General features: G+C 42.6%; 1 protein-coding gene across 1 annotated transcript in view; it reads right to left on the reverse strand.

Annotated features, from left to right (window-relative positions):
- Positions 1-3753: 3753 nt before the first annotated feature.
- Positions 3754-24950, reverse strand: part of LOC143481752 (NACHT, LRR and PYD domains-containing protein 3-like) — a 36595-nt gene continuing 15398 nt past the window's right edge. The window contains 1 exon segment of the mRNA XM_076979893.1: positions 3754-4785. Within this exon segment, the coding sequence (XP_076836008.1) occupies positions 4704-4785 (82 nt within the window). The 3' untranslated portion in view covers positions 3754-4703.

Consider the following 24950-nt stretch of genomic DNA (forward strand, 5'->3'; position numbering starts at 1 on the left):
ATTATTTTCTTGATAGGGGAAGACATAAAAAAAATCAAATGTAGACTTGATGTCTTGCGTATGAGTGACTGCCAAACGTGTAGGTCCTGGTATCATCCGAATCACATTAGCAGCCATGCAGGGGGGTTCTTTTCTTGAGCAGGAAGACCATTCTATTCTGCCATCTTTTGACAACCATATGTTGTCATTTGCAAGCTGCTGACAGTCTGGTCTTGGGGTTTGCTGTTGGCGAGTTGGTCCTGAAGCACGCTTGCGTTTCAGAGCTGGCTGGCGCTGGTCCGGTTCTGGGGAAGGCTTGCGTTTCGGAGCTGGCTGATCCTGGTCCGGTTCTGGGGCACGCTTGCGTTTCGGAGCTGGCTGATCCTGGTCCGGTTCTGGGGCACGCTTGTGTTTTGGAGCTGGCTGACAGGCTGGTCCTATGGCTAGCTGCTCACGGGCTGGTGCTAACGGAGCTGGCTGCTGCTCATCCTCCTTTTCATTATCACTATCAGACTCTGATATTTCAGAAATGTGATCCTGAAATTTCTTCTTCTGAATCACCATCAACATCCTCTGTCTCTTCCAATATCAGCTGTAAGGCAGTCTGAACTGAGAATCGCTTTGCCATCTTGATCATTTGTGGTATGGAAGCATGCTGACAGCATTTATAGCATCATGTCCCCCATGATTGGGTGAAACACGCACGCACACACACACACACACACACACACACACACACACAGGTCCAGAGAGGAGGGAGGGATAATGAGGGCTGAGAGAAAAGATGCTTCTTTCAGATCTCACCCCTTTGTCTCTATGGAAATTCTTCGTCTGCTGTCTGACAATATGCAATCAACCCCTGATGTGACAACCATCAAAAGTGTTGATGGTTGCCCACCTTTGCATGCCCAACCCCTCTGTCCTTTGTTTTTATACCTTTTGAAGTCTTAATCCTAAAGTGACGGCTATCAACTACCCAACCCAATGTTGAAGGCAAAAGATTAAGCCATCTACAGCTCTTTAATTGTGTGTAAACATAAACACTGGTCCTTTGCTCGGTAACAATCACCAAGGAATTCATACTCCTAATGGCTCTCCTCTCCAAAAAGCTTAGGAAGACTTAACTTATCTGATCGTCTGAGAGTAAAACAAAGACCCTTAACGTGCTCTGGCCAGAATCAACCCTTCTCAGGAGGGCACAGAGCACAGAGAGCAGGAAATGTCTACACTCATAAGCCTAAATCACAGGCCTATCTGATTCCCCAAGGTTTGACCCCATTTTATAACACCTTGAATTCTTGTGTTAAGACCCAGAACTAAAGATGCAATATTTCAGAAATCCTTGTAACTCCAAATCTGAACTGTACACGGGATTGGAATTCAGCCTACAGGAACCAGCTCGGCGAATGCAGTCTAGAGACACCAAACATGACTATCTTTCACCCAAGGAAAGGACAGGTATGCATGGAACCAATATTCCCAGCCTTCAGGCACCAGGACAGAGTACCTCTGAATTGGACATTATGTGATCTGTGGTTGATATAAAGAAACCAATCGTGATCTTTCATGTATTCAGCATTAAGTAATGTTATCAGAATCTCTGTGGTTATATAATCACACCACATTGATGCATATCCATGTATTACTATAATTTCAGTAGTTAGATACACCTATCTTTGTAGCTTTGAATTGTATTGTGAAGGCATGCATGCATATATTCTTGTGTGTTCTGCTGTTTAGATATGCATGCTCATTAAGTTCTGTGTGTTAAGGTCATAGAGACCTACATATTCTCATATCCATGTGCTACATTATTTGAGATCTATCAATACACTTGTAGTCCAGTGTAATGTCTAATTAAGATTTATATATCTATCCGAGTATCAACATGTAATGTGCTATAGTAGGCATATACATATACAGTACATGTATTAAGTTGTGTCACTTACCAAATGTAACCAGGTTCATATGTGTTTTTGTGACCTCATTATCATACCTGTCTGTGCATTTTGTGTCATTCAGTGTCCAGGAGTGGAAATTAAGAATGGCTCAAGGTATAGGCTGGTGGAATCAAATTAATACTTATTTAGGCAGAGCATACAAATCAATTTATTTAGGAATAAGAGAATTCCAATTGTCTTGAAATTGTAATAGTCTGCTTTTGTCTCCCATTAACTAAATCTCTGAGAGACGGGCAGGGTCACAAACCCCCCTTCTCTCCCTTCTTCCCTCTCTCTCCTTTCTCGGATTACCTCCTGTCCGGGCAGAGATTATGCATATTCAGGAATCAGAGTCCAATGATCACCAGAATAGCAACTCATGGGGAACTACAGTCATGCCCATAAATGTTGCTTAAAAGGTGTCCCTCGAGAAGTGAATCTAAGAGTTGGAGTGATGCTAAGAGGCCGCAATTAAGTTCGAACTTTGTCCAACCTCTAGAAGATCTTCGTTATAATTTATTTCTTGAGAAAGTGTTTTATTTAGTCTGTGTCATCGTCAAACTTACTTTTGTTTTCATCGTTTTAAAGTCAAGCTCATCTTCCTTTCTTACTTAAATTGGAGTTATTTCTGTTTGGCCGATAGAAATTAACTTTAGTTTAACTTCGAAGTACATCTCCTCAAGTGAACTGCTACCCTCCAGCCACGACTGTGACGTCACTGCTAGGTCTCCGCGCTTCGAGCCATCTTGAAAGACAGACTCCGCTGACCCAGCCACCTCAGGAGTGAACGAACATTGAATGCGCGTCGGTGGACACGCCTTCCTCCCCCGGACACACGCACGGACGTGCCGGGCTACGTCACAGTAAGACACAGAGTTCACGTGCTGTTTTGGGGTTGCCAGTTCCGTCTGTTAACTACCAATTATATCTCTACCTCCCAGAGTCCGACTTAGCAATAGCTGTTACTAGTAACCTATGCCCGGATCTTCTCTTCATACTGTCCTACTTTCTTTCTAAAACCTCTATAATCCATTTGAATTCAATGAACGTCAATAATTGCTGATTATTTGCTGTTGTTGTTTAATGTTCTATTCTTTGTTGTTACTATTATATATCTGGTTAGATTAGTAGATTCACGTATAGGTTTAGTTTCACTTTGAGCCAAATCATTCCATATGCTATCCTTTATATCAATTGTCATATTCACCATTTAATAAATTGTTATATTTGTTCATTAATCTGGTCACGGTGGTAAATACATATTTTGATTGATGATATTAGGTCACTGCGTGGAATCAGAACTTAACCCTTTGTTAAATGAGACTGATTAAACCATATTCCACCTATCTCCGTTATCACAATACTGGTTCCTGAGCAATCAGTATGGTGCCCCGTTCATAATCCATAAACTAACATACAGTATGTATCCACTACATGTTACATGGTCTAGGTGAAGTGCTTTGAAATCTGCATGTTAAACATTTTAAAGTAGTTTTTCTCATTCATTTGTGGAAACATTTGAATACTTTGGTTTTAACATCAGTGAACATTAAATTTATATATTTTTTTAATATGCTTAACTGTAATCCTTACAACTTGCAACTAACAGAGATGCTACACTGAGATGTCAGTTTCCTCTCCTGTAGCAATGCTGTTCCCACACCATGTTTTGCCATGTGTTACCTGTTTCTGTCTCCATCTGGCTTGCCCGGTAACAATGATGGTGGTTAAGGTGAACTAGGTGAATTATATAGATAGAAAGTGAATCTTTACTGTGTTGTGTACCCAACAAGATCAAATAGACACATGGCAGTTGATTAATGAATTTATTCATTCTGTGAGCTAGCTCATAACTTACTTTGATCATATGTCAAATCAAAGTATTGAACTGAATCATGGGCAGAGCTTCAACATGATCGTAAAGGCGTTACAGCCTTATGGACTCATTCTGCTTCAAAATCGTACAGATTGTAGAAGAACTACGATCATACTTCCTTGCCAAGTCATCAATACGCACCTCACTCGTGTTTTTCGATGATTTTGTGCTTTAAATCTATGGTCATCCTCCTTTTCTTCTTTTCAGCACAGATCTTGGTATTAACTTTCTTTGGGCCCATGGTTAAAAAAAGGAAATGTTCCAAAATAAATGCAGAAAATAATCAAGCAACAATAACGATCCCACAAATACACCTGCACGTTGGGAAAAAATGCACTGAATGTCTGAACGCTTTGTATATTTACACTCACTTGTTAGTCAGATATTTGATCTTGACACAATGGTTTTGCCCTTAATAAATGTCACTCAGCATAGCATTTGTGTCCTTCTGAACCACTGTTCTTTTATAAATTATAATTATGTAATTTGAATAAACTTTTTTATTACAGAAACTAAGAATGTAAATGTGTTAACCCTTCAAGTTAACATTTAAATAAGTTCATTCTGTTAGCTAAAACCAGATACTCAATGTGTGGAAATGCAGAGTCTGACTTACACAATTCAAACTGGATTAAACTGGTTCAGCCAATAGATGAGGACGTCCAATTTTGACAGTGAGTTATTTTAATACAATGATGGTGTATCGGAGAGAGAAAGGATTGATTGATTGAAGTAGCAAATAGCGGGTTTTGTGTGTGTGTGTGTGTGTGTGTGTGTGTGTGTGTGTGTGTGTGTGTGGGTAAGTAAGAGAGACAGAAAGTCAGTAACTCACTTCATTGTAGAATGTGGATCCTCCAGAGTTGCTAAAATCCTGAGTGTTCTGGGGTATCGAAGTTTGGATTCAGCTCTCACAGTTGTGATGAGGGGTTTGACCTCAGAGCTGAATACAGAGCAGCACCACTTTCCTCTGTAAAACTGCAGTCAGACAGACTGTAGAGAAAAATCCTTAAACTTGCAGCTGAGCACACAAACACAGCCACACCAATGTTTCACCCCCACACACGTACACACATGCGGAAATTAATAATTTTGAACACATGGAACATGGGGTGTGTGTTAGCAGGACAGAGATGCAGAGAAAAAGCTTTCCCAAATGGTACTGACAAAGCAAGACAAAAGTTTTAATTTCTCCTTGCTAATTTGAGCACAGAAGGCACAAGACAAGCCAGAATTTTTTAATTATTGTGACGGGCAGGGAGTGCGAAATAAAATGGAAGCGATCACGCCAAGTTTCAGGGAAAGAGGATGGTTTAATTGAAAGTGCTCAAACCAAAAACCCGTGACATAGTTCCAAATGAAGGATATAATGACCAGCGGTCAACTGGTACAAAGACAAGACATATATAGACAAACAAACGACCCTCAGATGAGACGGATCACGGGCTCCGCCCATCTGAGGGATGCACACAACTCAACAAAACAACACCACCACCACCCGCTGTGGACGGAGGTGACCGGTAGGGGGCCGCCTCACCGTGACAAATATTTTATAATCAGTTCATTGGGTGGAGAAAGAAACAAAAACCGAGGTTTTCTAGGGAAGAAACATAACACACAGGCAGAACAGCAAATAATATGAGCACACATGTTCCCCAGATGTTACAGGAAACCATTGATAAGGGGCTTGTGGTCCTCACCTGGCAACTTCCTCTCGTTTTCCTGATGTCTTTTCTGCCTGCAACCTTTCCTGTGTGAAGCCTACAAAACTCGCCCACCTGCACCTTACAGGTTCTGCTTCTATCAGCACACATGCAGTTAGGGCTTACTACTCCATCACATATCTGACACTGTACAAACACCTCCTCCCTCTTAACATCCTGACCTGTATTTGTCTGCTTTGTGAATAGAGATACAGACAGATACATACATCTAAATTTTCTTGATGGAAAATGCATTGTCATATTGGAAGGACATGAAACATGTTAAATCAGTCTGCATAGTATTGGCATCAACAGCCAACATTTGTGTACTGTGTGTACAGGTCAGGAGTGAGTGTGTGATGTGTCTCCATTTCAGGCATGCTTGTGTGTGTTCAGGTCATATGTGTGTGTCCAGCAGGTCAGATGCTGGAAGACATAGGGAGAACACACACTCACACTAAAACACAACCATGGTGACTCATATGTACAGTAATGTGTGTGTGTGTGTGTGTGTGTGTGTCCGTGTCCTGGTGTCCAGAAGCTGTAAGACATGTGGAGGACACAGTCCTCTACTGCAGTCATGATCACACAATCACACTAACACACACAAAACCATGGAGAATAATATGTACCTATAAGTGTGTCTTTTTTTTCCTTGTGTGTGAGACTCATACCATCATAGGTCAGTGTGGGGGTCAGATGCGGTAAGACAGACAACAGCCACCCTTCAACCCACCACCCAATCCCTAACCCCCCTTTAGCTATGCTGTTTGAAAGAGCCATAGCCTCTAAAATGAAGTCTTTTTTAAAACATAATCTTTTTGAACAAATACAATATTCTTCCATACAGTTTTATCATCTTTACAATATGCATCCATGGAGCCTTTTACAGTGCATGGCAGTGAAGCAGCTCTTCTACGTCGGCTGCTTTAAGCTTCCACATGAAGAAAAAGGTCTGCTGAGCTGTCTTTACCAGGCTGGAGGTGTTGGGGTCGTGTCAGGTCATATTAGGTAAGTTTTGTGTAGTTTCTTTTTGTATGTATTAGGGGTGGCACGGATCACAAAATTCACGGTTTGGTGTGTATCACGGTTTGAGGTCTACAGTTTACGGTTTTGTACGGTTCTTGTTTTTTTTTCCTTTTTTTTTTTATCTTAGCCCCATAATACACGCCGTTACACCAGTGGAATAGTCGCTGAAAAGATTTTACTACCATAGCACTACACTTCTATGACATTACACAGTGCTGCCTTTAGCAAAGCATTACATAATAATACATAATACATAATAATAATAATAAAGCTCTCCTCCCCTCTACTGACACACTTGGGTGATGTCTTCGTAAATGGCCGGTCATATTGGAAGTGTTTCCACTAGCGTACGCAATGCGGGTTTTGCAATGCTTGCATATTGTAACAGTTCGATCCACGTTTTTATTGCCAGTATCATCGTATGTGACGGGGAATCCGAAATGATCCCACACACCTGATTTAAACAACGCTGGGGCATCCTTCATCTCTGGCCTAGGCAGCCTGCCTTCTCCACTCCCACTTGCCATGTTTGTCCACGCCACCACAAACCTTCGCTTTCGCTTCTTTGGCACGAATGAGAACCACGTGGTGACATACGAGCATTTGGCTATAATGCGAATTTCGAACGTCTGGAGAAAAAAAAAACCGTGGATCCTGTACGGTTTACACACGCCCCGCGCCATGACAAGCGAACCGTACGGTTCGGTTCGTTCACAAAAACCGTGCCATGCCTAGTATGTATGTGTAGGAAAAAGTAGTTTGCGGTGATGGGGAGGTTTTGTTGTTTTGTTCTTTTGGAACTGCAAATTTGCAAATTGTATAAAAAACAATTTGCCACACAACAGCAAAAAAATTATATGTAAAGGTTCAAGTAACGGGGTTTAAAAAGCAACAACAAAAAATGTTTATAGGCCTACTTGCTGAGACGCACCATGACGAGACGAGACGAGACAACATGACCGAAACAACAACTCTCTCCTGAAAAACAACCCCAAACCATAACCCCCCACCACCACCACCAAACCATAACCCCCCACCACCACCAAACCATAACCACCCCCCACCACCACCAAACCATAACCACCCACCACCATCACCAAACCATAACCCCCCACCACCACCACCAAACCATAACCCACCACCACCATCACCAAACCATAACCCCCCACCACCACCACCAAACCATAACCCACCACCACCATCACCAAACCATAACCACCCACCACCACCACCACCAAACCATAACCCCCCACCACCACCACCACCAAACCATAACCCCCCACCACCACCACCACCACCAAACCATAACCCACCACCACCAAACCATAACCCACCACCACCACCACCACCAAACCATAACCACCCACCACCACCAAACCATAACCCACCACCACCACCACCACCAAACCATAACCCTCCACCACCACCACCACCAAACCATAACCCCCCACCACCACCACCAAACCATAACCCCCCACCACCACCACCAAACCATAACCCCCCACCACCATCACCAAACCATAACCCACCACCACCACCTAGTGATGGGCAAATGAAGCCTCTTGAAGCAATGAAGCTTTCCAACCCTTTGCTTTGCAAAAAGGTTCATTACTCGAGGCTTCATTCATCACTCACTAGTGACATCTGCTGGTGAAACTGTAACAGCCTCGTCATTCAGTTGGATCATACTTTCAAAAATGTGTAAATGCAATATTGTCACAAAGTTTCCATCAAACTCTTGTTTAGTAACAGGAGAATCATTTAAATCATACTTAATTGTCATGTTTTAATTATTAAAATGATTTGTAGCCAATCTAATCCTTGACCATTAGTGGTTGTGTTGGGTTTTCTTGTATGTCATGAACGTATTTGACAATGAAGATATGTTGTACTTTACTATGTTGGGAATTGAGTGATTGTTGAGTGACAGAATATTTGGAGTTAGAAACTGATTTTTTAAAAAAACAGAATGTGTTTAAAATAATTGCTTCTTGGGGCTTCTAGATCTGGTTTGGCAGTCATGACCTGGTGGTTAGGGAAGGGAAGTGGTTAGGGAACTGAGCTTGTAATCGGAGGGTCGTGGGTTCGATCCCCAGGCCTGAGGCCATGACTGAGGTGCCCCTTAACCCTCAATTGTTCACTTATATAAAAATGAGATAAAATGTAAGTCGCTCTGGATAAGGGCGTCTGCCAAATGTAAAATGTTTTTAACATTACAAATAAGGTTTGCCTCTTCCAATGGTTTTAGTCTGTTTTTGATGTGTGAATCTGATGTACATCCTGATCAAACAAAAAGAATTTAGAACGTTCCAGATTTTAAATTTAACCACCTACAACAACACGAAGCAACAGGGTTCATAGCGCTTTTATTTAGAAAAACGATACGCAAAATGAAGCAATGACGTGGCCGATGTAATGCGAGGCCTCGTTTGTTGCTGGTCACGTGATTTTGCTCAATATGACACAAGCTCCGAAGCGGGGCTTCATCGGACACGCCCCTTTTTACTCGGTACACGCTTCGAAGCCTAGCTTCAGATGTCCCATCACTACCACCACCACCACCAAACCATAACCCTCCACCACCATCACCAAACCATAACCCCCCACCACCACCACCACCAAACCATAACCCCCCACCACCACCAAACCATAACCCACCACCACCACCACCAAACCATAACCCACCACCACCACCACCACCAAACCATAACCACCCACCACCACCAAACCATAACCCACCACCACCACCACCACCAAACCATAACCCCCCACCACCACCACCAAACCATAACCCCCCACCACCACCACCAAACCATAACCCCCCACCACCATCACCAAACCATAACCCACCACCACCACCACCACCAAACCATAACCCTCCACCACCACCACCACCAAACTATAACCCTCCACCACCACCACCACCAAACTATAACCCCCCACCACCACCACCAAACCATAACCCACCACCACCACCACCAAACCATAACCCACCACCACCAAACCATAACCCTCCACCACCACCACCACCAAACCATAACCCCCCACCACCACCACCAAACTTGGCACAATGCAGTCAGACAAGTACCGTTCTCCTGGAAACTGCCAAACCCAGACGTGGCCATCAGATTGCCAGATGTAGAAGCGCGACTTGTCACACCAGAGAACGCACCTCCACTGCTCTAGAGTGTTTGTGTGTGTGTGTGTGTGTGTATGAAGAGATAGTAAGTCTGTGTGTGAGTGAATGAATATTAATTAGATTAGATTTTATTCATCCCAGGGGGGCAATTGAGGGTCACACAGAGCAGCAGTAACATAAGAAATAAATACAACGTAGGTCAATATGATAAATATGATAAATATAAGTGTTCTGGTACTTACAATTTACAGTTACAGTGAGGTAGCAGTGCATTGTGTGAGTGTGTACGTGTGTGTGTGTGTGTGTGCGTACGTGCGTGTACGTGTATGTATGTCTATGTACGTAATGTCAGAGTTGGTGTAAGTCCGCTATCAGTCAGTCTGATGGTGTGGGGAAGTTTTTGATTGGAAGGGCTGTGTGTTGAGGAGTTGGACAGCTCTGGGCTCAAAGGTCGCCCTGGGTCCTGGGTGATCTGGTATGCCAACCTCTGTGTTAAATGGTCATTTACTACAGACAGATTCCTGAGTGGCAGTCCAATGATTTCTCCACATATCGTGGTGTTCCTCTGCAGGCGGTTCCTGTTCTGGAGGCTGATTGAGTAGAACCAGCAGATGATTGAGAAGGTGGTGATACTCTCAATGAAGGAGTAATAAAAAGTTTGCATGATCTCTTTTTTCACGCCAAAGGAGTTGAGCTTTCTGAGGAGGTACTGTCTCTGATGACATTTTTTGAGAATCTCTTCTGTGTTAGCTGAGAAATTCAGGTGGCTGTCAAAGATGGTACCCAGATATTTGTACTCCTCCACCAGTTCGACATGCCATGGACAGAGGTGGTGACCGATGGTGTCAGAACAAGCTGTTTTTTGGAGAATGTTATCACCATCTCCTTGGTTTTGCTGACATTCAGCTCGAGGCATGAGTTGTCACACCAGTCAACAAACTCCTGGAGGGCTGGACAGTGAGACTGTGATGAGCCTGAAAGCATGTAGAGAACTATGTCATCTGTGTATTTGATCAGAAGAGAATTAGGTTGAGTGGATCTGCAGTCATTGGTGTATAAGATGAAAAGCAGTGGAGAAAGGACACAGCCTTGTGGAGAGCCAGTTGAAGTATATTGTAGATTAGAGTGGACATTATTTACAAGTACTCTTTGTGTTCTGTGTTAGAAAGTCCAGTAACCATAGAAGAAGCTGGTCCTCCAACTGAAAGTGGGATGAGAGTTTGTGGGCCAGGATGTGAGGCTGGAGGGTGTTGAAGGCAGAGGAAAAGTCTGCAAACAGAAGTCTGGCTGAAGTGTTTGGATCTTCCAGATGTTTGTGTACTGTATCCATGATGAAAACCTTGGCATCGTCAAGGCCTTTACTCGTGCGGTAAGCGAATTGGAGAGGATCCATCTGCGAGTTGGTAATTTTTATTATATGGTGTTTAATAATCCTCTCCATAGCTTTCATCACGAGGGAGGTGAGGGCCACCGGTCTGAAATCATTGAGTGACTTGGCCATACTCTTCTTGGGAATTGGAATGATTGTTGAGTGTTTCCATAACTGTGGGACTGAACAACTGTCGAGGGAGCTTTGGAACAGGGTCTGAAAAACACCACCCAGCTGTTCCGCGCAGTGCTTTAGCACACAACCACTGATGTTATCACCTGCGTGAAGCTGGCCCCCCCTCATACCCAAAATGCTGAAATAACACTGCAGTTCGTTTGTGCTGGGTTTGTGCCCGTTTGTGCTGCAAATATTTTCGTTTGTGCTATTAAGGCTTTTGAGTAATTTAAAAATGCATTTTCTGACCGGTGACGTCACGCAGCCCCCCCTCCACGTCCAAATTTCTCCAAAGTAGTCTCATTCGTTTGTGCTACGTTTGTGCTCGTTTGTGCTGTTAAAATGAACGCTTCAATCACTTGCTTTGTAAAGTTACAGTCGTTTAATTTTTCACACGCGTGACATCACCAGCCCCCCCTCCACGTCCAAATCACTCCAAACTGGTCTCGTTCGTTTGTGCTACGTTTGTGCTCGTTTGTGCTGTTGAAATTAATGTTTGTGCTTTTATGGTTTTTTAAATATAACCGATTCTTTTTCATACGCGTGACGTCACCAGCCCCCCCTCCATGTCTAAATCACTCCAAACTGGTCTCATTCGTTTGTGCTACGTTTGTGCTCGTTTGTGCTGTGAAAATTAACGTTTGTGCTTTTATGGTTTTTAAATTAGGCTATAACTGGATCTTTTTCATACGCGTGACGTCACCAGCCCCCCCTCCACGTCCAAATCACTCCAAACTGGTCTCGTTCGTTTGTGCTACGTTTGTGCTCGTTTGTGCTGTTGAAATTAACGTTTGTGCTTTTATGGTTTTTTAAATATAACCGATTCTTTTTCATACGCGTGACGTCACCAGCCCCCCCTCCATGTCCAAATCACTCCAAACTGGTCTCATTCGTTTGTGCTACGTTTGTGCTCATTTGTGCTGTTGAAATTAACGTTTGTGCTTAACGACACGAGCGCACCTCTCACGTGTTTAACTATAGCTATACAACAGAATGGGCTGGATGATGTTGGACTACAGAAGGGACAGGAGGTGAGGGGTAACAGAGAAGGCAGAGTTTCTGGATGACATCAAAGCTTCTGTTGAGAGATTTAAGAGGTAATATTTATGACATTTATAATAATATTGATCTTCCAATAATGAAATTGAATGACGGGAATCTTTGTGTGAATCATTGTTTCTGTGGGGATGCAAAAACACAAACACACAACCCTCATGCAGGTATCTGCACTTCTGCAAAGTGCTAATCATTTTCTGAATACATGAATCAGAGGTAGGAAATAATGCATCTTATTTGATGGGCACTCAAAAACATTAATACGTGAAAACACAAGTCATACAACATTTTTTTCTTAAATCCATTTTTACTGTAGAAAGTCTTGTTATTTGATGGAACATGTACTTTTTTTTAGGTCAGAGGGTTGCAAGTTTGGATTCCACATTGTATCTAAATAACTCAGTGGCTTTGAATAAAAAAAAAAAACGTCAGCTAAGTGTAGTGTAATGTAATTTAACTAAAATCTGCTGCTTGTTTTCCCAACCTACTCTTTCGTGTAAAAAACACGTGATGTAATTGTGTGCTTGTCAGGCACAGTGGAAACCCCCTTGGAGAGGTCGTCAAAGCATTGCCACCCTGAGAACGGCCTCCGGCAGTAGGCGACGTAATGCCCGAGGGCTGCCCAGTAAGGCACCAGACGGAATGCTACAACACCCCTTAGAATGAAGGGCTCATTGCAGGTGAGGTTGATGGGGAAGACTTGCAGCACATAATCCTTCTCTGCAGCAACTTCAATGGACAGTGCTGCCCCAGCAGTGTGGCTGTGGGTGACCACACCATTGCAGGCCTCGTCAGTAATTGATTGTGCTGCTTTTGCAGGTCGCTGGCAAACTGAATACTGCAACTGCACTCCATCCTCAAGAGCTGCTTGAAGACCCTTGATGCCCTCTGTTTCTATGTGCCGTATGTTTAAGGGTGCAAGGAGACATGCTCTGAAGCTGGCCATTGCTCTTGAGCATTCTGGGTTCCCACACTGAGCCTTGGTAATGAAACTTGGGGAATGATCCATTGCTTTTGTTATGATCTGGGCAATGTTGCATGCTGCGTTGATCTTCAGTGTTCCAGATCTTAATGTGTTGTGCTCAAAGATGTTGTGCAAAATTCTTGCCCTCTGCCGGTAGGCTTCAGAATGTACTCCATCTGTCACAATGGTTGTGACCAGCTGAAATATCTGGGTGTTTCTCTTGTCAGTGGTGGTTAGGTGCTTGTTGAAATTTTCACTGTCGCAGAAAGTGCAGCATGAACATTAGCAGAAAGAGTCAAATGCGCACGTGTTGTCCAGGCTTACTGTTTCTTTTCCAATCTTAATGGACTTGCACATATTTCCATAAGTCCCATTTGAATTTTGGTTTGCTTTGGAGCTGTGTGTAGCCACTCTGGCTGTGGGATAAGATAGGAGGTTGGCCTCTTTTTTGGGGGTACTGCCAGGCCCCTCCAGTTTTCCAGTGTTGGCTGATTGGGTGTGTCCACTGCCAGGCCTTTGTCGCAACCAACATCATCCCTGTCTGGCTTGTTGTGTTTGGCTGAGGAAAGCCGCATCTCCCCTTCAATGTAATTTAGGTGTCTGCCCACAAAACGATGAACGTGTGTAGGCAGGTTTTCGTTCCTGAAGAGGCCACGTTTTAGATTTTTGAATTCGGCCTCCACATACACCGGTCCACAGAGGCAGGTAGGAGCCAATTCTGACAAGTTGTGGTATGTCATATTGTCATGGTCTCCATGGTGTGATGCACGACTTAAACTTTGTTCACAGATCATTTCTGGCTTTGGCATCTAGTGAAGTTAAGAATTTAGTTCCATTAATTTTTTATTCCAGAATTCATTTCAGTTCAATTGCTATTGTTCTCTTTCCTGTTAGAAATTAAACCTTATTGTTCTGAATTTTTTGTGTGTGGTCCATCTCTCAGATGTCTGTTTTTTACTATGTTAACACGATCAATCTTCTCATGTGCAGCCTTATCTACTTAGTCTTTACATACGGCTGAGTATTGGTTCGCTACTGCCACCAACTGGACAAACTAAATTGTTGCCCCACTGTTAGTTCCAAAACTGATACATTCAAAGGTTTTTCCATAATAGTTGGCTAGGAAGGCTAGTTCACTTATAGCTTGCTAGTTTTATTACATGCTAAATTTGTAGGCTATTTCTGATCAATTACTTAATCATAGCTGTAGATATTTAAATACAACCATAATTTCATGTTCTGTGTATTTGATAGTCATAGCTGTGCCTGCATTTAGCTGTGCCTGCATTTAAGGGAATGGCAGTACAGTACAACTTACTGCAATATGTATGATTTAATCACATTACAACATACAACATTGGATGAATTACTTCAATATTGAGTGTCCATGTCAAATAAGATGCATTATTTCCTACCTCTGACTCATGTACTCATGTATTCGTCAAGGAAATGATTAGCCATTGCTTAACTGTTTTAGTGAAGTTAATAAATAATGAAGGCGTTTAGATTCAGTTCAATGTTTTTGTGTCAGTAATACAGTATTTGTCTTAAGGCAGCTATCAAGCAAGACATTATACAAAGAGTGTTTGCATGTGCAAAAGAACAGTTCTTTATTGAATGTGAGTAAAGAGCAGTATCCTTAAATGGTTTGCATTGTGTATCCATGCATTGAATGTACTGTACATATAAATCAACATTTTAGACTTTTTGTCAATCAACAATACACCACATAAATTGCATGAGATGGTGTTTCTTGGTGGTTCAGACAAAAAAAAAACCAAGGTCAGTAAGCGACAAAAGAAAATAAATGAGCATTATAGCAATATAATAAAGGTACTAGTAAAATGGTTAAATGCAAATGTTTAAATGTGAATGCACTGAGCTAAACAGATAGATGGCCAGGAGAAGGAGTGGTCCCTGAATGTGGATGCCCTGCTTCGCATGTTGCAGAAACTTTCAAGAGGTCAACATAAAACATTTAATTAAACCTAATTAAAGCATGGTCATTGGAGCTGCTCTGTCAATTCAGCAATGAAGCAAGAGGACAGTTCCTGATCTTCTCCACTGCCCACAACACCTCTGAAGATTTCTGGACAGAGGCCTTCTAGACAAAGATGTGGTTGATCTGCATAAGGGAACATTAAGATCCTCATACATCTCTCAACAGAAGCTTTGATGTCATCCAGAAACTCTGCCTTCTCTGTTACCCCTCACCTCCTGTCCGTTCTGTAGTCCAACATCATCCAGCCCATTCTGTTGTATAGCTATAGTTAAACACGTGAGAGGTGCGCTCATGTCATTAAGCACAAACGTTAATTTCAACAGCACAAACGAGCACAAACGTAGCACAAACGAATGAGACCAGTTTGGAGTGATTTGGACATGGAGGGGGGGCTGGTGACGTCACGCGTATGAAAAAGAATCGGTTATATTTAAAAAACCATAAAAGCACAAACGTTAATTTCAACAGCACAAACGAGCACAAACGTAGCACAAACGAACGAGACCAGTTTGGAGTGATTTGGACGTGGAGGGGGGGCTGGTGACGTCACGCGTATGAAAAAGATCCAGTTATAGCCTAATTTAAAAACCATAAAAGCACAAACGTTAATTTTCACAGCACAAACGAGCACAAACGTAGCACAAACGAACGAGACCAGTTTGGAGTGATTTAGACATGGAGGGGGGGCTGGTGACGTCACGCGTATGAAAAAGAATCGGTTATATTTAAAAAACCATAAAAGCACAAACATTAATTTCAACAGCACAAACGAGCACAAACGTAGCACAAACGAACGAGACCAGTTTGGAGTGATTTGGACGTGGAGGGGGGGCTGGTGATGTCACGCGTGTGAAAAATTAAACGACTGTAACTTTACAAAGCAAGTGATTGAAGCGTTCATTTTAACAGCACAAACGAGCACAAACGTAGCACAAACAACTGAGACTACTTTGGAGAAATTTGGACGTGGAGGGGGGGCTGCATGACGTCACCGGTCAGAAAATGCATTTTTAAATTACTCAAAAGCCTTAATAGCACAAACGAAAATATTTGCAACACAAACGGGCACAAACCCAGCACAAACGAACTGCAGTGTTATTTCAGCATTTTGGGTATGAGGGGGGGCCAGCTTCACGCAGGTCCAGCTATCTGGGCCAGGTGAGCTTGACTCTCTGGTGCTTCTCAAGGCTCTAGTCACCTCAGCTTTACTGAAGGTGAATGCACATTCCTTAGATTGGAGAGCAGTCCTGATATCTTCCAATTGGCTCGAATTATCTTTTTCATATCTGGGGTAGAAACAATTGAAGTCATTTGGGAGGGATGCAGGGCTGCTGCCCTCTATCTGGATGGTGTTGGAGCAATGATTAGTGGTGGTGTTGACGGCAGCCATTTTTTTTTATTTTTGCAATTTTTATGGCTCGTTTTGCTTCTTTGTTGACCTCTTTTTTTTCTGATTCGGTGCCAGTGAAGAAGACCCTTTTCTTTTTGTTGAGGACTTCCTTGAGCTCTTTGGTGATCCAGGGCTTATTTTTGGGGAAGATTGTGACTGTTTGGGAATTATGTGGTCTACACAGAAAGAGATGTATGAGGTTATGGTGTCAGCTTGTTCATCGATGTTGTTGGAGGGAGTTAAGAGGTTATTCCAGTCTATGGATTCAAAGCATCCCTGAAGGGCTAAGATACCGTCTGTGGTCCAATGTTTAATGTTACGAACAACTTTTTTAACTCTTCTTATAGTTGGAATATATGCTGGAACTAGGAGGATGGTGTTGTGGTCAGCAGAGCCCAGAGGGGGGAGGGCGACAGATCTGTATGCGTCTGGGACTGATCCAAGGTCTTCCCCATACATGTTGTGCATGTATACTGCTGAAACCCTTTGAGTGCTTTACCAGGGGAGCAGTGGTTGAAATTGCCCAGTATAAATTTTGGTGTGTCGGGGGAGATACGTTCCAGGTTGTTCAAAGAGTTAGTGATATGTTCTGTGGCGGTGTCAGCATTGGCTCTGGGATGAATGTAGACCACAATAAAAAATAGCTGTGAAAATTCCCTGGGGAGATAGTAGGGGCGGAGAGAGACGGCAAGGAGTTCGATGTCTGGGGTGCACAATTTCTCCCGCACCACGACCGTCGAGCACCAACTAGTATTTCCATACAAACAAACGCCCCCGCCATGTTTCCCAGTTAGGTCTCCGTCTCTATCCAGCATTACGGGGGGATGGGGGGGGGGACACGGACCTATCTATGTGCAGTGACCTGCTACAGTCATTATTGTTCAGCCAGGTCCCCATAAAAGCGAGAATAGACGCAGTTCCATATTCGTGCAGATGGTGAATATTAGCTTGTAGCTCATCTAACTTGTTACGGAGAGAGCGCATCATTGCTACTGGGCAAACAAGTCGATCTTTTAGAGACACAGTTTGAAAGATCTTCAATGTCAGCTCCAATAATCTTGCTCTCTGAACAAGGGGAGTGTAAAATATTACCATCTATACTATTATCTGTTCACTAATTTACATTTACATTTATGGCATTTAGCAGACGCTCTTATCCAGAGCGACTTACAAAGTGCTTTGCTTCTGATCACAGAATACATCCTAGGTAATAGGGCAGGTGTTCCTGAGCAAGGCCCTTAACCCCCAATTGCTCACTTTTATAAAAAGGAGATAAAAATGTAAGTCGCTCTGGATAAGGGCGTCAAATGCCCTTCAAATGTAATAGTACGTATACAGGGTACCCGCGGGTCCTTAAAGTCTTAAAATGTCTTAAATTTAGTTTTCCATATTCAAGGCCTAAAAATGTCTTAAAAGGTCTGGAATTTTATGAGGGGAGGCATTAAATTATTTTAAGTGTGTGTTGTTCAGTTGTTCTGGCATGATGTGAACTTTGCCGAATCTAGCGCTAATGCAGAAAATAACCGCTCCAGGGTCCTAGTGCTAGATTCCTAGCGTTGGAGTATACAGCCTCAACAACGTCAACGTCAACCACATCGTTCGCCACCCTGTCAACGATGTGGAACACACCTGCATCCCCAGAAATAGTATTATTTTTTCTTGTGAGAGGTATTAAAAAGGTCTTAAAAGTCATTGAATTTGAGATTTAAAAATGTGCAGATACCCTGGTATAGGCCAGAATTCAAGATATCATTGAGTCAGACTACTACTACATTACAGGAGTCAATATAATTACCTAGTGTTTTGCAAGTTAGACGTTTGCCAAGAAGCACAAATAACCATAGACAGACATACAATTTAAGAACAACGGCAAGTGGTATCAGCTGAGTTAGTGTTCTGGTAAGAACTCAACAAACAGGTGAGTCTTTAGTCTACGCTTGAAGATAGCAATAGACTCTGCGGTTCTAGCAGCTAATGGAAGATCCTTCAACCATCTTGGAGCCAGGATGGAGAATAGTCTGAAGCTTTGTCTTCCATGAGACTTTAAGCATGGAGTTTCAAGTCGAGCCAACCTTGAGGTTCTGAGTGTTCGCTGTACAGATCTGCTTTTTACCATGGACATCATGTAGGGAGGGGCCAGTCCATTTTTGGCTTTGTAAGCAAGCATCAAGGTTTTATATCTGATGTGTGCTGCTACTGGAAGCCAGTGAAGAGAGCGTAGCAGAGGAGTCACATGTGAGAACTTGGGTAGATTGAAGACCAGTCATGCTGCATCATTCTGAATTAGTTGTAGAGGTCTGATGACCCATAGAGGAAGCCCTGCAAGTAAGGAATTGCAGTAGTCCAGCTTAGAGATTACTAGAGACTGCACAAGCACTTGAGTAGCTTCCTGTGAAAGGAAGGGTCGCATTCTCCGTATGTTGCAGAGGAGAAATCTGCAGGATCTGGTCAGCTTTGAAACATGTGTTGAGAAGGACAACTGGTTGTCCAACGTTACACCCAGGCTTCGAGCAGATTCTGATGGTGTTAACAAGATGTTCTCAAAGGAAACTGTGAGGTCATTGTGTGGGTTTGGGGTTCCTGGAATGTACAGAAGCTCAGTTTTGCTAGGGTTGAGTTTCAAGTGTTGAGCAGTTATACATGAGGCAATATCTGCTAAGCATGCCAAGATACGCATAGAAACCTGGGTGTCAGAATGAGGGAAGGAAAGAATTAACTGGGTGTCATCAGCATAGCAATGATAAGAGAAACCATGAGACAAAATAATGTCACCAAGGGAACGAGTATATAAAGAGAAGAGAAGAGGGCCTAGGACCGAGCCTTGGGGGACTCCAGTGGAAAGTTTACATGGATTGGATGTAGATCCTCTCCATGTTACCTGATAGGAACAGTTTTCAAGATATGACTGGAACCATTTCCAAGCATAGCCAGTCACACCGAGGCTAGAAAGAACAGAGAGGAGGATTTTGTGTTTGACCGTGTCAAAGGCTGCAGAAAGATCTAGAAGAATTTAATAACTGATTTTGTTTATCAGTTTATAAAGTTTAGTTAAGGATCAATTATTTCAGTCAGAATCTTTTGGAAAACAAGATAAGACCGCTGCCTTAAAGAGAAGTTTGTGTGCTCAAACGCGCAAGGATGAGCTCCTTGCTAAATTCCTCATTGTTCTTATCTGCATTGGCGCTCAAACAAATTTCTCCCAGAAGGTCATCGTCTTGGTTACCTGCTCCTACCCCCACACAGAGACTGTCAGAGATGGCTCTCGCCTTCCACTGCGAACTTTGACACAAAAACTGTGAGCCAGGCTACTGGCTCCCCCTCCCCATCTGGATGAATCACGCCTCTCACTGCTTACTGTCTGTGTTATCAATGCTTGTATGTGCTATGGGGATTTTTTTCCATGCACACAGACTGTTTTCCTGTTCGTGAGAATAATCTATGGTCATATTTTTTTGTCTCCTCCTAATGTTTATATCCCTATGTTTCTCCCTAATCTGTACAGCGGCGCCCGAAGCGTGGCCACTCTAGGTTCTCGGTGCTTTACACCCGGGGTCCTGGGGAAACTGAATTTCCTATTCGTGGGATCAATAAAGGTTTATCTTATCTTATCTTAATTAAGGATTAATTATTTCAGTCAGAATCTTTTGAGAAACCATGAGCAGTGAATCTAGAAAGCAGGTTGAAGATTTAGAGTGTAGCATCAAATATATTAGTATAGGCTCTTGATTATTAATGTGTCTAGTGCCTTGGTTAGAATGGTTGTTTTGGACTCAATATAACTGCCTGATCCCACAGACTGATCTCTAATGTGCTTAATTTTCTCACTGAAAAAAATGTATGATCTCATCAATACTATTTGTCTGAGCTTTGAGTCAATAAAAATAACATGGAAATTGGAAGTCATAAAGAAACTGCATACTCTATATATACTAGGGGTCGGGAACCTATGGCTCATGAGTCAGATGTGGCTCTTTTGATGACTGCATCTGGCTCTCAGATAAATATTAGCCGACACAATCTTTCCTAACCAGTGATGTCAGTACCGCGTTACTTAGTAACGCGTTACTCTAATCTTACCACTTTATTCGGTAACGAGTAATATAACGCGCTACTATTTCCAGTCCAGTAATCAGATTAGTTTTTAATTTTCCCTAGTAAAATATATATATATATATATATATATATATATATATATATATATATATATATATATATATATATATATATATATTTGCTTTCTTCTCGGTTCAGTTATACTTTTGCGTCTGACCGTAGCTCTCGACCCTGTGAGAGCGTCATTTTTTGCAGCGTCAAGTCATTTTTTGCAGTGTTGTCCGTAACGATATGTGGTAGTATAAAGAAACATCCCTCAAAAACAGGGAAAGGAACATTTACCTGACCAATTTTAATGTTGCTTTGTGTTCAGCCAGTAGCCTGGCTCCTCCCTGGTCCCGCCTAGCTCCCCGCTCCCATTCGTTCCTCCGTCTGTCTGTCACGCCCTCATCGTTAGTACCCACACACCTGAGTCTCGTTTCACCGTCTTGTTCTGTGTATATAAACCCCCTGGTGTTTCTCTTCCGTGTCGGTCATTCCCTGTATGGTAATCCCTCGCGTCTCCTCTGTTCCCTTTCTCTTATAGACCAGTTCTTCCCACGACTCGTGTTCTCCCTTTGGTTTCGTCCCTAATCTCTGTTTGTTGGTTTTGCTTCCCAGTGTCTTGCACTTGTGTTTTCCTTGTGTATGTTCCCGTCTTTGGTAGTCCTTTGTGGTTTGTTCTCGCTGTCTGTTTGATTAGTTATACTGTTGTGCTTCAGTGTTTCTTGTGAATCTTGTTGCCCCAGTATTCTTTGCTGCTCATGTGTTCGGTTCGTTAGTTTGTATGTTCTCATGTGTTCATGTTCCCGGTTGTTTAGCTTACCCGTTTTTGTTGATGTCCTCTCCCCATTCGTTTGCATTGCTCTCTCTGCCTTCTGTGTCTTAGTCAGATTTGTTACTCTCTTTCGTTAAAAGCCCTAAATTATCTGCACTTGCGTCATGCCTGCCCGTCGCAAACGTTAAAAGTGTAACCATGTTTAGTTCATATTATGCATGTGTGTGCTATGCGTGACCCAGGTCAGGGAGAGTGCTGAGGTTAAGAGCACTCTGTTAAATGGTAGTCACTAGGCTACTAATACTTGGGTCATTTAGCTTTCTCTGTGTTCAACTGATACATCAGTTTCTTCCGCTAAACCTTGGGAAGTCCATATTAGGAGATACACATATGTGAGACAAAGTAGCCTGCTGGGCGCCTGTGTTTTGAAACATGCTGTGCTAAAGATAACCTGCTGTTAGAACTGCTGAATTGTGTTTAAGATTGTATATAAGCAGGGGGACTGCCCCCCTGCCTTCAGAGTTGTCATGCTTGAATGAGACTCTCATGTCTGGGTCTGTCTTGTCTTTGTCCTATTTATATATTTATATTTTTGTAATAAATTTATCATTTCAACCACGTCTCAGTCCTCATCCATGTTGAGAAATTTTCCATGACACGCTTAACGAAGAGAACCGCTTTACGACAGACTTTTCAGTCTCTAACCCCGTCGTTAAGCGGGGACTCACTGTACATTTAACAGAACTGATCAGTTTCTGAATGGTGCCTGTAGCATTTCATGTGCGACAGTTTTGGCTTTCAGTCGGTGTTGTGTCAAATTCCGACTCCCCTCGTTTATCCGCGCATAAAGATGCTACAGATTATACTGTCGATGTATGTATGTTTCTTTGCATAAATAAGAGCTAGACTTTAATTATCCATCACAGCAAACGGCATAGCATTATCTATGTCCAAAGCCACACTGGCTGAAGGGTGTTAATTATTTTAAATAAAATACACACTGGCAAGGGCTGGGTATTGATTCAAATTCCAAGAATTGATCCGATTCTGAAGATTAAGAATCGATTTAATCGATTTGATCTGATTCGATCCAATTCGGGGTTTAGTTTTATAAAAAAAATATTTGAGCTGTTTTCTGACTGTGTACAGAAGCAACATGTTAAAACTAGTATTTTATCGATATTAATCAGCAAATAGTTACTGGTAGTTGTTAGTTACTGATTGCTGGAAGACTGGTGAAAAGGGTAGTCATAAATCTACCTTCAAGAAAGGTAATCCAGGACAATAAACAGAGGACATCTTTGAGGTGTCTATATCTGCAACAGTGGACTCCTACTGGGACACTAACCAGTGCATTATTATTATGAATGAAATAATTAAGAATTCACCCAAAAGCTGTTACTACCAAATGCATTTATATTTTAAAAGTGCTCACACTTAATAAACTGAAAGTATAAAATGTAAACGTGTATTTTTCTTTAAAGTGCGAATATAAGAACAGATCTCTTACATTGCGGTCCCCGACCCCTCCCTTTTGCGCGTGTGTCTACGTCTACTCGTCTGTGTCTGTGGATATCCGTGGGTGCGGTTACGTGTTGTGTTCGTTCGTCTCACCTGTGGCTCGTCTCGTCATCACGTGGGGTTTGTGTGGTTTGTCTATTTAATGTGCGTTCGCGCAGCGTCCTGTGCTCATCGTTGTTTGAGTCACACATGTTCTATGTAAACGTGTTTTATGTGTGCTGTATGCGCTTCGGTAAATGTAATAAACGTAACGATTTGGAAAGTGTAAAGGATTCTGTCTCGTCCATCGCCTTGCGCCCAACGTTACAAGAACATTTTAAACTTTTTTAAACTGTAAAAACACTGGGTAAACGGTCAGTGACACGGACTAACTGTAAATAATCACTGACACTGGATAAACTGTCCTTCTGTTTTTAGATTGCCGATTTGACTATCGTCGTCATTGTCCGACGCCATGTTGTTTTGTTAGTTAGACTGAGCACGCCTGCGTGAATTCAGTGACGAGGCGGGGTTAAAAGTTCACAAAAAAATCGATCTTTGGACGTACGAATCTATTATCAGATCATCATATGCGAATCGATTCTGAATCGGAAAATCAATTTTTTCACTGGCTATACCAAAGTTCACCTCTGACCACGACTTTGCAGTATTACTGCAGTATTATGTCTAAATATCTAGTTAGGACAAAACTAGAGTGCTCAATGAGCTAAGTTATAATCACTGTAACTCCCGAATATCATCTGTAGCATCTTTATGCGTGTGCAAACAAGGGGACTCGGAATTTGGCACAACACATGTTGGTTTGAAAAAATGTATCCGTCGTGCCTGCTGGTTGCATGTGCTAAATGAAAATGAGCACTTTCTTCTTTGGTTTACAATTTTGACCTACCACCTGATTCACTATCTGCTCCGCCCCCTGACGGGTGAAGAAAAATCTACAGAAAAGCCGCACCTCTGTATAAGCCGCTCAAATCGTGGGGATATAGTAGCGGCTTATAGTCCGGACAATACGGTAATACTGTGATTGTGTGTGCATGTGTAGGGGTGGCAGGATGTGATGTTCCTTTTGGGGATGAAGGATCTGGTGTTCCTGTGTAAAACCATGTGGGCAACAAATGGTGATTTTTTTTTCCCTGGAGGTCACAGTTAGGTGCTAGAAATGGATAAACGCTGAGAAGAGCGAGATTTAATAAGGGGAATTCCATAGGTGAAGTCGTTTGTACAGGCACGGGTCAAAACGGGAGAGCCGTCCAAGTGGTCAACAGGACAGACAGGAGTCGTAACAGGAGAGCCATTCACAACGGAGAAACACAACAGACACGGAAAATACCAGAACAGCGATGACAGATAATCCACAAAACCGAACAAACCACAAATAACCGACAACGGGCGAAACACAAAGATACAAGTACACAGGACTAAACTAGACACAACTGAACACAATGACGACACGGGCATGGCAGACAGAGGGAAACCAGGGCAACAGACACGCAGGGCGGGATAACCGGGCAAGGAACAACACCGACACGGGAGAGGGGGGCGTAGCCCTACGTGACAAGAACAAAAAAGTCCTGCTCTATCAGGGTTTTTTCTTTAAATTATTAAATTATTATTGATCTATTTGCAGGCCGCACTGAGTGAGGACGAGGGCCGTGTGCAGCCCGCGGGCCACCAGTTGCCCATCCCTGCACTAGGCCATCAACCTGATTCCCATTGGTTAAACTAGTTTTGATTACTGCTGTCCCTTTGATATGCTGGGTCTTAAAGGGAAAGGATTTGGTGTCTCTTCTTCTTCTTCTTCTTCTTCTTGTTCTTCTTCAATGGATCGTGATATTGCTCTTTTCATTCATCTTGAGGCAACCTGTATCGTTCTGTGTTTCCATTGAGTATTATCATGTGTTACTTTAATTTAGAATAGTTATATTGATTTTCATTTTGCTG

Source organism: Brachyhypopomus gauderio, chromosome 18 (assembly GCF_052324685.1).
Source record: "Brachyhypopomus gauderio isolate BG-103 chromosome 18, BGAUD_0.2, whole genome shotgun sequence".
Lineage (NCBI taxonomy): Eukaryota > Metazoa > Chordata > Actinopteri > Gymnotiformes > Hypopomidae > Brachyhypopomus > Brachyhypopomus gauderio.